Consider the following 19,104-nt stretch of genomic DNA (forward strand, 5'->3'; position numbering starts at 1 on the left):
AATTCATCCTTCAAAAATATACTTAAACGTAGGCCACAAATGAGTGACTCTCAATCCATAAGGAAAAAGAGTTACTGTGTTAGGATTTCATTCAATTATCTACAGCCAATCATAGTACGCTATATAATGTAATTATATACACATTTTTATACTACTTTTCAAATAATCATTAATACTATTATAATTAGTGAGACATTCATTTAATTGCCATTTGCATTTTAAATTTTCTTACTAATAAATAATAAGAGTATAATCACATTAAATAAGGGGTTATAAATTTTTACTTAAAAAGGCAGTATTGATAAAATGAGTGGTAACTTAAAAAAAGCTCAATTTTAGTTTCATGAGAGCAATGAAGTGCAAAAGAAACTTCTGCTTTAGAGTTTAAAAAGAAAATATTAAAAAGCTGATCCTTTCCTTCATTTTTTAAAAATATGAGTATCCATCACATAATAGCAATTTATACAAAAGAACTCCAAATTTAACTTCTTAGATAACTTCTTGAAGTGCTGGAAATGCAGTCTGAGAAATCATGTTACTTCAATACATGAAAGTTATATACTATTGTCTATTTCCAATACTTATTTCTTTTCATTCTGAGATATCCCAAAAGGATTTCCCTTGACCCAGAAAGTTTCCACGGACAAAAACTAATAAGCTTTTCCAAGCAACTTCTGCAGCTTGTTTGTATTTTAACCTGAACAAAGTATGCCAGAAGATAGCATAGACTTTTCACCGAAGACGCTGGGCTAATGGAATCTAGGAAAGCATGAACTCCTTGACAATAACAGACGTAAAAGACATCTAATCACTCTGCTTTCCATTAGCTCAAAAGTGCTGAGAAGAAATCTGGTTTTTCTTATTTGCTTTGACACTATGGCTTCAACAGAAAAGTAATCTTTTAGTTAAGAAACAGACACCTAGAATTAACCTTAACTCTCCTGTGATTTCAAGGCCTTTGTGTCTTTTTGTTTAACTTAGTCAAAAGGCTGGTGTTGACAAAAAGTCATTTCGCACATTTATCTTTAATTTTTTTTAGCCCTAGGAGATCCTGTGTCCATATAATATAGTAAAGCATTCTCTGAAGAACAAAGTGCTGTTCCTAATAAAAATTGACAGAATAGAAAACAATGAAGTTGAAGAGACTTAATGCATCACAATATTCTTTTCCATAATATCTCCTGCTTATTTCTGAAGACTGAAATATCTAAATGTACATCAGCCTCTTAACACTGCTAGGAAAGGAGTCAAACTAATCCCTTACTAAAACTGTGTCACTATGCAATTTTTATCACTAAATTAAAATAATTTGGAAATATTTGTGCATTATGCTTATGTAAACTCTCTGATTTGAAAATGACTGTAAACCATATCACCATTTAAGAATGAGGAACAAAAGTAATGGAAAAAGTTATTTTTAAAATGCTACATCCTTAATTGTTTTTTAAAAAGTAAAACTCTGAGGTAAAGGCTAATCAATACAAGTAGCAAATTACTTACACTAACAACAGAAATATCAAACACAAAAGCCAATCAAATTTGGTCACTTACTTTTGGTACCATTGGTCCTCTATTACTATTTCTGTTTCGATGGCCAGACAATGGGAAGACCTGTCCAAGATGATTTGGACGCTCAGTGCATTCTGTGGTTATAGTATTGACAGTATTTGCAGCCTGAAAAGTGTTGGAGTAAGGTGCAGGGAAAGGATGATAGAAACCCATAACTTGTGCACATGGTGCTGGCATCAGCTGATAATATGTATACTCTGTAGAAACAGGTGGCTGAGCAGATATAATGGGGTAAGCAAGGTATGGTCCAGCAGGGTTTGGATTAGGCTGTTGCCATCGTATATCATTGTTATATAATGGAAACTGTCTGTAAAACCAAATCAAAAAAGAACAAATCTATTGACATGCATGTCTGAAAGTAATACAAAGCAAATTCTCAACTTATTTTAATAAAAGAAAATAACAGTATAAAATGTGCTAAGTTGCTTCAGTTGTGTCCGACTCCTTGTGACCCTATGGACCGTAGCCTGTCAGGCTCCTCTGTTAATGGGATTCTCCAGGCAAGAATACTGGAGTGGGTTGCCGTTCCCTCCTCCAGGGGATCTTCCTGACTCAGGAATCGAACCTGCAACTCTTAAGTCTCCTACATTGGCAGGCGGCTTCTTTACCACTAGCGTCAACTATAGCCTCATAATAATTCTGAAAAAGAGATTATTTTTTATCAATTTCCTTGCTATAATTAGTTTTTACATATGTGTAATAATAATTTTAATTGATAGTATAAAGGAATCCGGGCTTCCCCGATAGCTCAGTGGTAAAGAATCTGTCTGCAATGTAGGAGATGCAAGAGCTATGGGTTTGATCTCTGGGTCAGGAAGATACCCTGGAGTAAGAAGTGGCAACCCACTTCAGTAGTCTTGCCTGGAAGTCTCATGGACAAAGGAGCCTGATGGGCTACAGTCCAAAGGGTCACAAAGAGTCAGACATGACTCAGCGCATACACACACACATACACAAAGAAATTTAACCTGAGAGTTTACTGCATTCCAAAATTTAAAATGTACAGAGTATTCTTATTTGTAGCTCTCTCCCTCAACCTCACAATATTTCTGCCTAAAAGTTAAACACCTATCTGCTGAATCTGCCAGTAATGGCAGTCCAAAGTTCCCATTCAGTGACAGCAACTAGCTGTAACAGCCTTCTGCAAAAAGCAGGGTAAGGCGATCATTGTATAAGGTGGTCTTTACAGTAGGTGACTTGATTATTCCACCTCCATTCTTTAGCTCAGGCCAAGGGCCTCCTACTCCTTTCCCATATTCCCCTAACCACTTGGCCAAGTCCAGCTCTTTCCCCGGCTCTCCTTCTTGACAATGGAAGCAGGCGCCAGAGGTCCAAGAGAAAGAAAAGAAAAAGGCAGATTTGTTCAGTGCCATCTTATCTCCAGCATTAGGGTTCTTCTAGCGTGATGCCTTCCTATAAAGCACCAGTCCTTCCCATCTCATCAGTCCTCCCTGCAGACAGTTGCCGCTGATGACTGAGAGGTCACAGGAAGCTGGACTACAGAGCTTTTCCTCACTATTCCGTGACAAAGCACAGGGGAAAAATGTCCCCTGCCATAATTCTAAAAATATTTTAAAATAATCTGATGGCTGGCCTACTCATGAATTCTCAAAATTATTTGGTAAGATAAGAAAAGTTAAACTTATTATACTGTACACTTGGCCACTTTGACAAATACTGCAACAGTATTTTTAGTTTATAAATTACTCCAAGCATAGTCCAATATAGGTCAAAGATTTTTAATGTAATATTACCCTGACTCAATTGAGCAGAATCCTTTAGCTTCTACTGTGCCTAATGCCCCAGACTATTAAAGAGTTCTAGAGTATTAACTTGAATATTTAATTCCTGAGAGAGGAATTTACTGACCATATATCTCATATATCCAGAATTTCTCAAAGAATGTGCTTGGACACACTAGTGTGACGCAATGGTTAAAGATGAATAGAAATATTGACTTGCCTTAGCCCTCAGGGGTGGTTGGGCAAAGGCTAGAGTCCAGCTACCTCATCCATTTATCCTACAGTGCTAGAGAAGTACAATTTTTATGTGTGATATAATATGAAACAGGCTGAAAGTACTTTCATACAGCAATAAAATGAACTACACCAATGAAGTGCTAATCATTCAGACAGTCTAAGCAGGGTTAGAAAGGCTATCACAAGACACACCCTAACCACTAGGTCACACATTATCCGAGCAGTAAACATTTTGCTAAATCACTCTGTGACTATAGCACAGAATCTAAATTTAAACTACAATCAAGAGTCGAGAGATATAATAAGCTAACTGGCCACTAAATCTTCAAAGTTAAGGGCCACCCCTTGATACATTCTTCTTAGCACAGACTGTCTTGGCAATTAGGATTATATGCCTATCCTCAAAAAAAGGGTTTCTGTTCACCTCTTTCTGAATAATTCCTTCCTCCCGTTGAGTCAGTTTATTTCAAAAAAATTTCAATAACTTATTATAGGTGATACACACAAAGAATTTCATTTTCTCTTAGAAAGAATGAGAAAATAATAATAATCCAATAACAATGCCAACAATTTTTAAATTTCTACATCATTTGGTTTCATTTACTCCTCTTAGAAAGTAGAGAAATAATTAATATTTAAATGTTACAGAAGGAAAAAATTAAGAAGTGTGCTTTGCAAACTTCTACATTTCCCTACCCCTTTCTTCCCCCACCAAAAGAAAATAATAATAAACAAATTACCTATTGGACTGGTTTTCTTGCACGAATGGATAACAGGTAATCAGGTAGCTGGGAATTGGAGTTGGTTCTACACCAGAAACATTTCCATTATCATTTGGGAGTGCCATAGGGATCATAAATGTATCAGGATTCTTCTTCTGGGGAATAAATGGTTCTACCTCAGCTGACAGCTTGACATTCTTCAAAGAGAAAGTGAAACACATTACTAGCAAGCAAGCAAAAACTTAAATAATACAAATTCACAACTTAACAATAAAAGAGACAGTCTTCTCAGTATTCACAAAACATTCAAAGGAAGAGCAAGGTCAAATTTTAAAAATTTAATCTGATTATGTTATTTAGACAAAGCCATCAACTGGAGGAAAAAATTTATCAAAGGTTACTACATTTCAATGAAGTCATTTCTTACATAACCAAAGCTGTTAAAACAATCAAGAGTACAAGGAAGTCATACCTCGGAGTCCAAAAATAAAGCTGGTAGTAAAAAAACAAAACAAAACAAAAAACAAATTCACTCTTCAGACAAAACACTGTGTTTTAAGTTAATTTTGTTAGTGGAAAAAAATCACTGAACAGAGTTCTGAAGGATAACTACTCTATATTTGTTTGAATAGCCTAAAAAAGTTTACTTCTGTCCATTGCAGGAAATTAGATTAGTATGGTTAAATTAAAAGGAAGGATAATGTCTACAATAAGTGAAAAAAACAACTTAGCACAAGGGAGAAAAACTTGCTTCACAGTTAAATTGAGAAAAAAGTGAGCACTTCAGCTTTCCAGCAAACAAACTGAGTAAATAAGGTAATCCAGAATACGTGCTCCATTTTAGTTTATTTTTATCTTTTCTTATAAATCTATAGAGGTTTAACAGACATAATACACTACCATACTGCTGCTGCTGCTGCTAAGTCGCTTCGGTCGTGTCCAACTCTGTGCAACCCCACAGACGGCAGCCCACCAGGCTCCCCCATCCCTGGGATTCTCCAGGCAAGAACACTGGAGAGGGTTGCCATTTCCTTCTCCAATGCATGAAAGTGAAAAGTCAAAAGCGAATTTGCTCAGTCGTGTCCAACTCTTAGCCGACCCCATGGACTGCAGCCTACCAGACTCCTCCAAACTACCACATTAAGGATGCACAAATTAGAGACAAAACTATAAAGAAAAGTAAAGAAGAGCGATGAAAGTCAGGACACGAATTACTCTTAGGAAAGAGGAAGTTGTGATTGGGAAGAGGCACCTGGGAGAGCTTCTGAGGTACCCGACAAAATACTATATCCTAACATGGGTGGCACAAGGTCTTCATCCAATAACTCATTTAGCTGTACACTGGTTTTATGCATTTTTCTTTCTGTGTTTGCTACATTTAACTGAAATTTTTAAAATTTTAGTATAAAATAATCTATAGGCATATTCTGTAAAAGTAGAATGTTAAAAAACCACAAACATCTCAAGGAGACTTGGGGGGAAAAAACCCCACAAACAACAATATTAAAAGATAAACACTTTGCAAAACCAGTGAGTGGAATGCAATCCAATACTTCAACAACTCAAATCAACTACGTGAAAGCAATAGACCTAACCAGAACTTTTTCCCCACTGGGATGGCATTTATTAGAAGCTCCTATCAAGGCATATTTCTCTGAATAAATTTCATCCATGTTTCTCACAAAAGTAATCAGTAGAAAATCCAAAAAAATCTAAAGAAAAGACTCGACATGCTAAATATACGTGCTGAATATACAGCCTTTTTCGAAACTGTTCAAAAAGAGTTCACTGTGAACATTCCAAAACACATGTCTAGGGGAAGAAATCTGAACTATACAGCAGTATCAATTTAATATCCTTCCTCCCCACCTGATGTAACTTTGAGGTCTACTTTTGTACTACTGACCAAATCTGAAGTAGATAACATAATTGTACTCATAAATACGTGTGAGTTGGTTTCTTGAATCTCAACATGGGAGGCAAAAACAAATGTTAATAGGCCAGTGATTTTCACTACGATAGTCATTAGGACTCAAAACTTATTTATTAACGTATAAAATATTAACCTTTGAACATATGAGAATCCTGAACAGTTTTATAAATCTGGATTAGAAGACACTTGGAATTTTTTTCTAATTCAAGGTATATGGTTATATTAAATCCTCAATCCCATATGAAAAAAAGTAAGAATACTAATATAAAGAAATAAGGCAATTTAAAAATAACTTTTCCTGATACCCCCAAATAATACCAACTCATAAATTACTTTGGTAACAACAAATTCATATCCTTGCTCTTTCCCAGCAGTGTAGTGTTTAGGACTCCATTTCCACTGCAGGGGGCATGGGTTCAATCCCTGGTGAGGAAACAAATACCCCAGAAGCCACACAGACTAGCCAAAAACAAAAAAAAAGTTGCAACAAATTTTTTATACCTAGTCTCATCTGTTCTTTATATGTTTTGTGAATTTAGGTAATCACTATTCAAAAAGTGTCATGCATAATTTATAACTAATATCTGCACATATACACAGTATATGTCCCAAAAAATTAAAGTCTGTGTTGGCTTCTATTCTAAGTGCAATTCTAGATGTTGGCATTCAACAATAAAACTCACAAACACTGAAATGATCCTTTGTTTTTACCAAAAAAGAGAAGCTGCTGTAGTCAACAGCTGCACAAACAGAAGATGTCACTAGTAGGAACAGACTGGCAAACTTTCTCCTATAGTTACAACTCCCTATGGTTTTAAAAGTTGTTTGTCGTGACTTTGGGGCCTTCAGTATCATACATCAAAATGCAGCCTCAGTTGTCCTCAGGCCTGAAAAGTAATGTTCATATGGCAAACTATTTTTTAAAATTTCACATAATAAAGGTCATACAGATAATATGTTAAGCAAGCAACAGATTTTGGCAGTTATTTCATTATATTAATATAGAAATTAAAGGAAAAGATGTCTTACATAGTAGACAACAAAATGTTATGAAAAAATTAACCAGTTACTTCATACAATGATACTCCTCAGTTTGTATTTGTTTAGTCTATTTATGCCATGATCGTTAAGAAATCAGAAATTTTATAGCAAATTTTTGTCTCCTTAAAGAAAATAAAAATATGAAAGAAGTCTAGACACAGAACAAAATCTACTCCTGTATTACTATTTGCTTAAAAAACAAACAAAAAAGTAACTGTACTGTAAAATTACCTTTATCTTTCAGAAATTAGTTCAGAATTTTCCAAGTTAATGAAAATCATAATCCCAGAAACCTGTATTTGAACAAGAAACTATAGAAATCTTATTTAAAAGTTTATTAAACAAATGTATTCAGATCACTGAGAGCCTGTATAATTTAACAAACACACTCTGAGCTCATGTACTGAAGAGAGTACCACGCTAGTATGAAGCACGCATCAGCAGAGAACTCATACTAAATTCTTCTGAGATAGAACTTTGATAAGAGTACAAATAATTTCCCCAGATTAAGCAACAGAAAAATGACACCCACTTAAAATCAAAACTGAAGTAGAACATAACAAAGCGTGCTCCTACAGTGAAATGTCAGTACAGACTACACACCTACAGAAAAAATACGACTATGGAAACCCTCCACGTTCTTGCTATATTAACGTAAATAGGATATATCAAACACTAAGATGTTTTTATGTATCATGACCAAAGATTAAAACAAATGTCTCCTGAAAGAAAAAGTGCTTAAGAGATACCTGCTGGCTTTATTGTTTTCTAGTTGGAACATCTTTTACTGAAAGTAAGCCACTTGCCAAAATTTATCAGTAGTTATACATATCAAGTTTTGCAAGACTTTAGAAAATACTGAAGAGAAAAATCAAAGCATATAACTTAGACTCTGCCTACTTGCTTTCCTATTTATACATTTTCCCTCTTTTCTTAAAATGGACCACATTTAATCTTGTTAAACTCTGATGGTACTTTTCTAAAACCTAACTTTCTAAATTTAATACTAGTTTTTGGACTATCTATTCATTTTCTCTCTTTCTTTGAAGAGTTCTCCCCCCCCCACTCTTTCCTTGGATGCTTAATTTTTAACTTCCTTTTAAAATGCTGAACAACGAAAACATTTATGACTACGCATTTGCCTCAGAGTATAGCTTCAGCCACATCCCATACATTTTAATATGCAGTATTTTATTACGTTTTAAAAAATGTTTAATTACACTTTTTAATTCCCCTTTGACTTAAAAACTTAGGGGGAATGCCTCTTTAAATTTTCAAATGATATTTTCACTAAATGAGCATTCTTTACTTTCTTTTTGATTACAAAAGCATTTTTAAAATGTTAAGGCAATCGCTTACTTAGATCTATAAAAGCTAACTCTAAGTATTACTGAATAATAAACATTTTAGAGTAACTTATTTAGAATATAGTTTGCAGTGCTGACTCTATTTTACATTTGTAATTATTTAAAGAAAAAAATTATAAGCCAGATAATTTTATACCTTTATTGGTAAACAGCTCTTTGCATCAAACCATGTATACTTATCACACATCTGGTTTTCTAAGAATTAAAGGCATTAGTGATCAATAATTTTGCAAATTACTTTAAAAGAACTTATCTAACATTAATGTACTAAAAACTAAGCCAGTGTTTAAATTATTTGATAATACAAGAGATTGTCAACCTCAAGTGTTCTGTCACTTCTAAAGTCAGTTTATTTTTTAAAAAAATCTCAAAACACTGTCCTAAATGTTGTAAAAATAGAAATACAAAAACTTTATAAACAAACTCCATCATTTAGTCTTCACATCCCTTTATATAAGGTTTTTTTTTCCCCTTTAAGGACAGGAAAAAAAAAAACACCTAAGATCCGGCACAGCTAAATAAACAAAACAGATTTTTTTTTAAAATGCACTAAAAAAAAAAAAAAAAAAAAAAGCACTATACTAAGCAGTATTCTTTCTCAGAATTAACTCTGGAAATTAAAATAAGCTACTCATTTTGATTTAAAACAGTCTTGCTAAAAGAGGTTACTCCTGAGATTCTCTTATGGTTATAACTTTTTTTTTTCAAATAGTCATTACTGCAATTAAGATTACTAGCTAACATGTATTCCCAGTAACTTGCTTTTTATAATCTTGATCAACACACACAGAATTTATCCGTTTATACAAAGATTTTATATATATATATATATATGTATACATATATATAAACAATAAGTAATTCCAATAACTACAACATGAATATCTTCAGGCAAAACACGCTTAGATGTTTTTTAAGTTACACTTGTGCAATACTCCAAGGATTTCACTTAGATTAAGACAAAGTGCAGAAAGTCTGTATTAGTACTAGTCTTTAAAAATCAAACTTTTATGAATACTCAACCACTATAGTATTATAATAACTTTTAATACTGTAGACATTCCCAGAAATTCTGAATATAAACCAACACTGGTTTAAAATAAATGTTTTGAGAGAAAAGCGGAAATTCAGCACATGTGGCATCTGTTTTTAATGACTTTTACCTATTAAATTCATTTAGTAAAAATATAAAAGTACATTCCAAATAACTTGGAAAAGCCATTACATTACTCAGTGGTATAGTAAAAGCAATCAAGAACTCCACACAGTGGACAGATCTCAGTTCCAGCCCCTAATCTATCATTAAGTTAATAGTTCTGTGCCTTTTTCAATGATGAATATGAGAATATAATGAAAATAATGGAGTTTTGCCATCAGAAAAGTGCTAATTTAAAATGAAGGAGACTCCTTCCAGGTCATCCATTGACCCCTGAATTAACTGCCTACAGCATGAACTAGGCAAAGTAGCATCACTTCTTGGGATCTTAGCTTCTTTTGAGTGTGGGGGAAGAGGAATTGATTCAGATTATTCTCTCATAATCCCCTAAGATTAGCCTAAGGGAAGAGGTAGGAGGTACTGGAGAGAAAAAAAAGAAAAATTCTTCAACCTACATTTATGTTTTTTTCTGAAGCTTAAATTTCTACAAGATTTTAATAGGCTGTGGACTCTGGAAAGATACGGGATGAAAGACAAAAGGGCTCTGTAAAGAATTTGCTCATAGCACTTGCTATCAAGATAATTACATACAAATAACTATGCTAAAAGTTACCATCTAAATAGTTAATTACATTTCCTCTAGGATGAAAGAAGCCATAAGTATATACATGGAACCATATACATGGAACCATAAGTATATACATGATAGCATTACTAGTTACAGCTCTGTCATTCTAGTGAAGGACCAAATGTTTAACCCTTTCATTAGTGACACAAGTACTGGAAAATCATTCAAGAAAATTTCTTATTCACTTCTCAGGCTTTGAAATTTCGGGTGCTTTTTGATAGGTATCTTGAAAAATTAATTTTCCTTAAATTGGATATGGGGGCATATAAAATACCTTGGATCACAGGAAAGCCTGCACTAATTTGTCAAGGGGCCCCCATCAGTTTTGCTTTGGTAAATACACATACTGTTTCATAAAACTCGCTTGTGTTTTCAGTCATATTCACACAAGCTTTTATTAAATAAAGATTTTTTATACAAAGGAAAAAAAAGAAAAAGAAAAAAACAAAACAAATATCCACAACCAGGAAGCAGCGGTCTGCTGAAAGAGCCCGATTTCAAAATCTGAACTCGCTCTGACTAGTTACATATATACACATAAATTCCAGCTACATATATACAAATACAAGAATTTGGGAAATCTTTTCTCGTTATTCAGGTGTTAATTATCCATTTGTAAAGTAATCAGGCTAATCCCTAATTTCTCCTTTTCCTTCATCTATTTGCCGAGTTCATTACTGGGCAAGGCCTTCAACTGAAGAGGGGGAATGGACAGTGAGTAAACTTCGATTTCATCAAATTAAATCCTTTCATACAGATCTCAGAATGGAAAATACTGAAAACTTTTTGGAGGGAAGAAAAGTATTATTTTAGATTTTTCTCCTTTTTTTTTTAAACACTGTCACCATCCCAGCCTCCCAGCACCTACTAGCTTGGATAATCAATAATTTGATGCAACTGAAACACTAATGGGACTTCGTGAATACGAAAACGGGCTCGGAAATGAACTCGTCCTTCGGGTCCTACACCTTTAAAATATAAAATCGATGTTTTAAAAATACTATTTTGGGGGGGGGGGGGGCAAAATAACTGGCTAGAAGGGCAAAGGGAAACCGCAGTATTTCATATCTAAAAGGAACACCTCCCTAAAACCACTGCAAAAACAATGCTTCGCTCAAGGGAACGTAGATCTTTAAAAGCCCATAACCCCTCCTTCATCTGTAGTTATCACACATTCCCTGACAGTTTTTCTAAGTGAGAAGCCTTTCCACCTTGAAAACACATTCCAAAACTGAAGGGAAGGGGGAGGGGGGTAGCATTTGGTGAAGTTATAAACCCTCTCCTTGGAAAGAACGGACAACTTAGGAATCTTCTGGCCCTTCACCAAACAAGTCAGGGGGGCCAAAAGCAAGTCCCCAGCCCGGGGGTAATCGGGGCTGAAAAAGCCCCCAAGCTCGAGACAGCATCTGAAACAATGCAGGAAGAGGGGCGCCGCCAGGATCCCGGGGAAAGGAGGTCTGCGCCAGCAGGAACCCGAGGGCTCCGGCCGTCCGGGCCCACGCTCGGAGACGAGGGCCCGCCCGGGAGGAAGCCGCGACCCCCAGCTCCCGGCCCGACCGGCCTGGCTCAAGCCCGCGTACCTGGTCTGCGGGGGCTCGGTCCATGGCGCCTGCAGCCGCAACGGGCGCGCGTTAGTCGGTGTGGAGAGTGCCTCGGGCCGCTTTCTCCATGGCCCCCCGCTCGGGTCCAGACCGGGCTCCGGACCTCCGCCCCTATCTAGCTGGCCGCGACGCAGAGTCCGGCTACGCCACTGGCCCAGGAGGCGGCCCCAGCTCCGGGAGGAGGAGGCAGCGGCAGCCTCGGGGAGGGATCATCTGGGACGGAAGCCGAGGAGGGCCCAAATGAGCTAGAGGCGTAGTCGGAAATGGCGGAGCGCGGAAGGGAAAGAAGGGGGCGGAGGTCCACAGAGGCAGTGGGCGGAGTGACCGCAGGCGGCCTGAGCTGGCGGAAACCCAACGGGAGCTGGCGGAAACCCAACGCGAGCTGGCTCTTCTGGAGGTTGAGGCCAGCTGGACATTCCCAGGAGCATGTACCCTGAGCCACTCAGCGCTTTGCGTGGGCTTTTAACTGCCCCTCTGGACTGCTAAACTAAGGAGTGCGGAGCCACTTGGACACGCGCATTTTAGACTTTAGGGACCTCGGAGACCACTTGAGTCTGTCAGCCTCAGTCCTGTGGGACTCTGCAACCCTATCGTGGACTGTAGCCCGCCAGGCTCCTCTGTCTATGGAATTTTTTAGGCAAGAAAACTGGAGCTGTTTGTCATTTCCTACTTCAGAGATCTTCCTTCCCAAACCAGGGCTGGAACCGGTGTCTCTTGCGTCTCTTGCATTGGCAGGTGGATTCTTTGCCACTCCGTCACCGTGGAAGCCCAGAGACCACTTTCCCATCCCAAACTACCTCTGGTATATCGGAAGAGCTTTTAGCTGCCTGTACACATGTTATTCTTTCTTATGTCATCTGGCTAAAGGAAGCCTTGACTGTAAAGGAGAATACCACAGTATGGCGACCACTGAGAAATGAGACAGGAAGCTCCACAAATACTGGTTAGGTAATTCGTTGTCAAGGACCAGGTTCAACCCTAGGCTCACCTTCAGGCTTCTCTGCCCTATCTCAGAACCCCTAATTTTTCCCACCACTCAACAGGTAACATACTCTGGTATGTTGCTTTTCCACCGTGCTTATTGATTGTTCCTTTTACCTTCTGTTCCTTAGTTCCTTGAGGAAGGAGACTGCCATGAAATTGGACAATCATTGTGGATTGCCTCTGGATATCTGCTCAAACACATCCTCCAACACATCCCCTAAGAGCTCTTGTTTGCTGGTCAGTTTCAGGGTAAGGAAGAAAAATTAAAAGCTATATAAGCTTGTTGTTGTTCAGTTGCTAAGGCATGCCCAACTCTTTGCCACCCTATGGACTGCAGCATGCCAGGTTTCCCTGTCCTTCACTATCTCCCAGAGTCTGCTCAAACTCATGTCCATTGAGTCGGGGATGCCATCCAATCATTTCATCCTCTGTCACCCACTTCTCCTGCCCTCAATGTTTCCCAGCATCAGGGTATTTTCCAGTGAGTCAGCTCTTGGCATCATGCTGGCCAAAGTATGGGAGCTTCAGCTTCAGCATCAGTCTTTCCAGTGAATGTTCAGGGTTGATTTCTTTAAAGATTGACTGGTTTGGAAAAAAAAAAAAAAAAAGATTGACTAGTTTGATCTCCTTGCTGTCCAAGATGCTCTAAAGAGTCTTCTCCAGCACCACAGTTCAACAGCATCAAAGCATAAAAGCTAAATTATACTTAAGTGAAGGAAGGGAGTAGAGGTGGCTCCTGTTTTGAAGGGCTGGTGTGGAGATACACAGCTGGAGAAGTGTTTTGAGAAGCTTGCTTTGTTATGCTTCAGTGAAAACTTGCATTGCCTTTTCAGATAGTCTGGCTCAATAGTCTAGTTTTATTTGAATAGGACTTCAAGAAGAGGTAGTCTGTGGAGGCCCCAAATGTACTTAAGTTGGTACTATATTTTGACCTGGTGAAAGGAGTTATGTAAAGTTAATAAGACTTACATCAAGGCTGGCAGCAGAAATTATTTCTAAGGAGAAACATATTTGTATGTGAAGATCTCTCATTTATTTAGTTTTAGTAGCTCTACTTCCTCAAATTTTTTGTGTGCTTGTGTGTACATATATGTGTGTGTCTGTGTTTTGGTTACACACTTGAGTGATTTGTGTTTCATGTTAAGTCTCTAGTGTCTGTCAGTGAATGCTGAATGAATTTAGGTTTGCTCAGAAAAACTAAACTATTTAGAATATGTAGTTATGTAAACTAACAGATGATCATCTTGCTTCACACTTGAAAGGTAAAAAGAACTCTGAATTTCCAGAATTTCCCACATGGTGTCTTTAGCATAAGATACCCCTATCTGAGTAAAAATTCAGTAACAGTACAGTCATAAAAGTACCATAGTACTTTGGTTTTCTTCCTTTAAAGAATGACCTAAGGAAATTGAAATATAGGATCTTGAAGGATCTTTCTACTTTATAGAATTTTAATGACTATGAAATAGTTCTTGCAGAGGATCTTTTATGTATAAGACAGTCACTTAAATTTTAGAACAGATTTATGAAAAATTATAAGAACAAAAATGTCACAATGCCTTTCTAATTTAACCCAATCCTAGGAAATCTATTATTCTAATAGCTATTAGAATAAAAATTTAAATCTATGAAGGAAGAGAAGACATTTTAAAACATTACATTTTACAGATGATTGAATTTTAATTAAGTCTTTCATTCAGCAACAAATATTTAACGTGCTAGGTGCTAGACTAAGTACTGGAGGTTAGTAGTTAATAAGACACTGAGGACAGAGGCCATGTTTGTCTTGTGGGCAAGACATACATAAAACAAATAAAGGTGAGCTGAGTGTCATGAAACAGGAAGCTCAATAGTTTCTACCATAGTGTGGGATGGAAGGTCAGGGAAGTTATATCTAAGTAAAGAGAATCTAATGAAACACCTGAAGGGTGAGTAGGGTTTATGATAAATAAGGGGGAAGAAATAGGGAAATTGTTCCAAGTAAAAGGAATGGCAGGTGTGAGGACTCAGTTAGTAGAGGGAATCCAGCATTAGTTCTTAAACAAGCTCGCTCCTTGAAATGAAAGTTCTAGAGGAGAGGAATAATCCAATAAAGCAAGGCTTCTGAGAGGATTGGAAAGGATAGGATGAAAAACCAGAAGAAGAAATTGACCTCAGATGGGAGTAGGTGTATGTTGTTTACAATGACAAAATGAAAAGAAGAAAGGAGAGGTTTGGCTACATTTCTAAGTTGGAGAATGCTTGTCAGATGGCTTCTGTTTTATCAGTGAAATGGGAGGCAAAATTATCTTCTGATAGTGGAGGAAAGCAGAGTTGTGATGATCACGCACTTTTCAAAACTCAGCAAACACTTTAGACTTGTGCATGTTATTTTGTGTAAATTTTACATCAAAGTATAAACACTATGAATAAATATTGAACTCTAGTTTTAACAAATATATGTACCTATGTAACCCAAATCTCTATCAAAATATAGAATGTTACCATTCTATAACATTCTTTTAAACTTTTAAAACTTCTCAGGAATTCCCTGGTAGTCCAGTGGTTAAGAATCTGCCTTGCAATGCAGGGGATATGGGTTTGATCCCTGGTTGGGGACCTAGGATCCCACATGCTGCAGAGCAACTAAGCCCACTGTACCAAAACTATTGAGTCCATGTGCCACAAATAAGACCTGACACAGCCAAATAAATATTTTTTAAAAAGCAGTTTATGAAAAACAAAACAAAACTTCTCTACTTTTCCTAGCCACAGCAATCAGAAAAGAAGAAATAAAAGGAAGAGAAGAAAATTGGAAGAGAAGAAAAACTCTATTTACATATGACCTGATATTATATATAGAAAACCCTGAAGTCTCTATCAAAAAAGAGAAATTAAGGAAATGATCCCATTTACAATGACATCAAAAAGAAAGAAGTACCTAGGAATAAACTTAACCAAGAATGTGAAAGACCTATACTCTGAAAGCTATAAATCATTAATGAAGGAATTTGAAAATGATACAAAGAAATGGGAAGATATCCATAAGGGATTAATATCCAGCATATATAAACAGCTCATGTGCTGTGCTATGCAGCGCTCAGTCGTTTAAGTCATGTCCAGCTCTTTGCAGCCCCATGGACCATAGGCCACCAGACTCCTCTGTCCATGGGATTTTCCTTGCAAGAGTACTGGAGTGGGTTGCCATGCCCTCCTCCAGGGGCTCTTCCCAACCCAGGGATAGAACCTGAGTCTCCTGTGTCTCCTGTATTTCAGGCAGATTCTTTGTTGCTGAGCCATCAAGAAAGCCCAAACAGCTCATATAATTATATATATATATATATTTTTTTTTTAACTAATTTAAAAAATGTGCAAGAAGAAGCTGAATAGACATTTTTTTTCCAAACGAGACATAAAGATGGCTTACAGGCACATGGAAAAATGCTCAGCATCACTAATTATTAGAGAAATGTAAATCAAAAGCAAAAGGAGATAGCACTTCACACTTGTCAGAATGGCTCTCATTAAAAAGTCTTCAAATAACTAATGTTGGTGAGGATGAGGAGAAAAAGGAATCTGGTAAACTGTTGATAGGTGCAGCTACCATGAAAATAGTATGCGGTTTCCTCAAAGAACTAAAGATAGAAATACCATATGATCCACCAATGCCACTGTTGGGTATATGTCCAAAAATAAAAGTCCCACTAATTTGAAAAGATACATGCATGCCAATGTTCATAGAAGAATTATCCCCAATAGCCAAGCTATAAGGCTATTTCAGACCTTAAAAGATGATGTTGCTAAAGTGCTACACTCAATATGCCAGCAAATTTGGAAAACTCAGAAGTGGCCACAGGACTGGAAAAGGTCAGTTTTCATTCCAATCCCAAAGAAAGGCAATGCCAAAGAATGTTCAAACTACCACACAATTACACTCTTCTCACAGGCTAGCAAAGTAATGCTCAAAATTCTCCAGGCCAGGCTTCAATACTATGTGAATTGAGAACTTCCAGATGTTCAAGCTGGATTTAGAAAAGGTAGAGGAACCAGAGGTCAAATTGCCAACATCCAATGGATCATAGAAAAAACAAGAAAATCCCAGAAAAACATCTACTTCTGCTTCATTGACTACACTAAAGTCTTTGACTATGTGGATCACAACAAAATATGGAAAATTCTTAAAGAAATGGGAATACCAGAACATCTCACCTGCCTCCTAAGAAACCTGTATGCAGGTCAAGAAGCAACAATTAGAACCAGACATGGAACAAAAGACTGGTTCAAAATTGGGAAAGGAGTACATCAAGGCTGTATATTATCACCCTGCTTCTTTAACTTCTATGCAGAGTACATCATGAGAAATGCTGGCTGGACGAAGCACAAGCTGGAATCAAGATTGCCAGGAGAAATATCAGTAACCGCAGATATGCAGATGACGCCATCCTTATGGCAGAAAGTGAAGAGGAACTGAAAAACCTCTTCGTGAAGGTAAAAGAGGAGAGTGAAAAAGCTGGCTTGAAACTCTAACTTCAAAAAATCAAGATCATGGCACAGGTCCCATCACTTCATGGCAAATAGGTGGGGAAACAATGAAAGCAGTGACAGACTTTATTTTGGGGGGCTCCAAAATCACTGCAGATGGTGGCTGCAGCCATGAAATTAAAAGATGCTTGCTCCTTGGAAGAAAAGCTATGACTAACCTAGACAGCATATTGAAAAGCAGAGACATTACTTTGTCGCAAAGATCCATCTAGTCAAAGCTATGGTTTTTCCAGTAGTCATATATGGATGTGAGAGTTGGACCCTAAAGAAGGCTGAGTGCCGAAGAATTGATGTTTTTGAATTGTGGTGTTGGAGAAAACTCTTGAGGGTCCCATGGACTGCAAGGAGATCAAACCAGTCAATCCTAATGGAAATCAGTCCTGAATATTCATTGGAAGGACTGATGCTGAAGCTGAAACTCCAATACTTTGGCCACTTCATGCTAAGAGTCAACTCATTGGAAAAGACCCTGGTGCTGGGAAAAATTGAAGGCAGGGGGAAAAGGGGACGACAGAGGATGAGATGGTTGGATGGCGTCACTGGCTCAATGAACATGAGTTTGAGCAAGCTCTGGGAGTTGCTGATGGACAGGGAAGCCTGGCGTGCTGCAGTCTATGGGGTTGCAAAAACTCGGACATGACTGAGTGACTGAACTACAACAACAACAATAAGATATAGAAGTAACACAAGCCCATCAGCAGATGAATGGATAAAGAAGATGTGGTATATATATACAATGGAATATTACCTAGCCATAATGAAGAATGAAATTCTGCCCTTTGCAACAGTGTGGATGTACCTAGAGACTATTATGCTTAGTGAAGTAAGTCAGATGGAGGAAGACAAATATTCTTATGTTCTCACTTATATGTAGAAATTAAGAAAATAAAGCATACAAATGTGTATAACAAAAAAGAAACAGAGTCAAGAATATAAGAACAAAGTAGTATTTAGCAGTGGGGAGAGGGAAGGGAAGAGGGACAAGATGGAGTTATGGGATTAAGAGACACAAACTATTGCATATAAAATAAATAAGGAACAAGTAGATATTGTACAGCACAGGGAAAGATAGCCATTATTTTGTAATAACCTTAAATGGAATATAATCTATAAAATATTGTATCACTATGTTGTATACCCTAAACTAATAAATCAATTACACTTCAATTTTTTTTTTAAGAAATAAATCTTCTGTACTTTAGTCAGATGCTTATCTTTTTCACTGTTGTAAATTCACTACCTACACCAATGTCTGGTAGATAGAAGTTGCTCAATAAATATTTGTTGAATAAATGAACATTTGATAGGCTATTAAATTAGAATTCTTTCAGCCAGGGTTGGGTTTTGTTAGACATGTACATTGTATTAAATGAGCAGGATTCAGTAAAGTGTGAATGCTTTTATATTTTGTCTTCAAATTCTCTGAGGGCCACTTTTTTTCCCCCTGTGTTAGATGAAATCTCATGAAGATCACACAAACTTCATTTCAGGTTAAAGCTTTCCCTTTTCCCGAGCTCAGTTCTGCTTCAGGCTGGAAACTTCAGTAGAGGAAGCAACACAGGCCACTTTTGTTTTGTTTTCTATCTTTATATCTATGCCTCCT

The 19,104-nt window shown here is 37.1% G+C and overlaps 1 protein-coding gene and 1 long non-coding RNA gene across 2 annotated transcripts in view; one reads left to right on the top strand and one right to left on the bottom strand.

Moving 5' to 3' along the window:
• Positions 1 to 12,174, bottom strand: part of SECISBP2L (SECIS binding protein 2 like) — a 55,899-nt gene extending 43,725 nt beyond the window's left edge. Inside the window, exons 1-3 of the mRNA XM_061157102.1 lie at positions 11,976 to 12,174; positions 4,289 to 4,467; positions 1,552 to 1,876 (exon numbers count right to left, since the gene is read on the bottom strand). Of these exons, the coding sequence (XP_061013085.1) occupies positions 1,552 to 1,876; positions 4,289 to 4,467; positions 11,976 to 11,999 (528 nt within the window). The 5' untranslated portion in view covers positions 12,000 to 12,174. The remainder of the gene's footprint in view (positions 1 to 1,551; positions 1,877 to 4,288; positions 4,468 to 11,975) is intronic.
• A 152-nt stretch (positions 12,175 to 12,326) lies between these two features.
• Positions 12,327 to 18,546, top strand: LOC133067205 (uncharacterized). The gene is made up of 3 exons (XR_009695221.1): positions 12,327 to 12,944; positions 13,109 to 13,229; positions 15,729 to 18,546. It is a non-coding gene; the product is annotated as an uncharacterized LOC133067205 (long non-coding RNA).
• Positions 18,547 to 19,104: the final 558 nt, after the last annotated feature.

This window comes from Dama dama, chromosome 12 (genome assembly GCF_033118175.1).
Source record: "Dama dama isolate Ldn47 chromosome 12, ASM3311817v1, whole genome shotgun sequence".
Taxonomy (NCBI): Eukaryota; Metazoa; Chordata; class Mammalia; order Artiodactyla; family Cervidae; genus Dama; species Dama dama.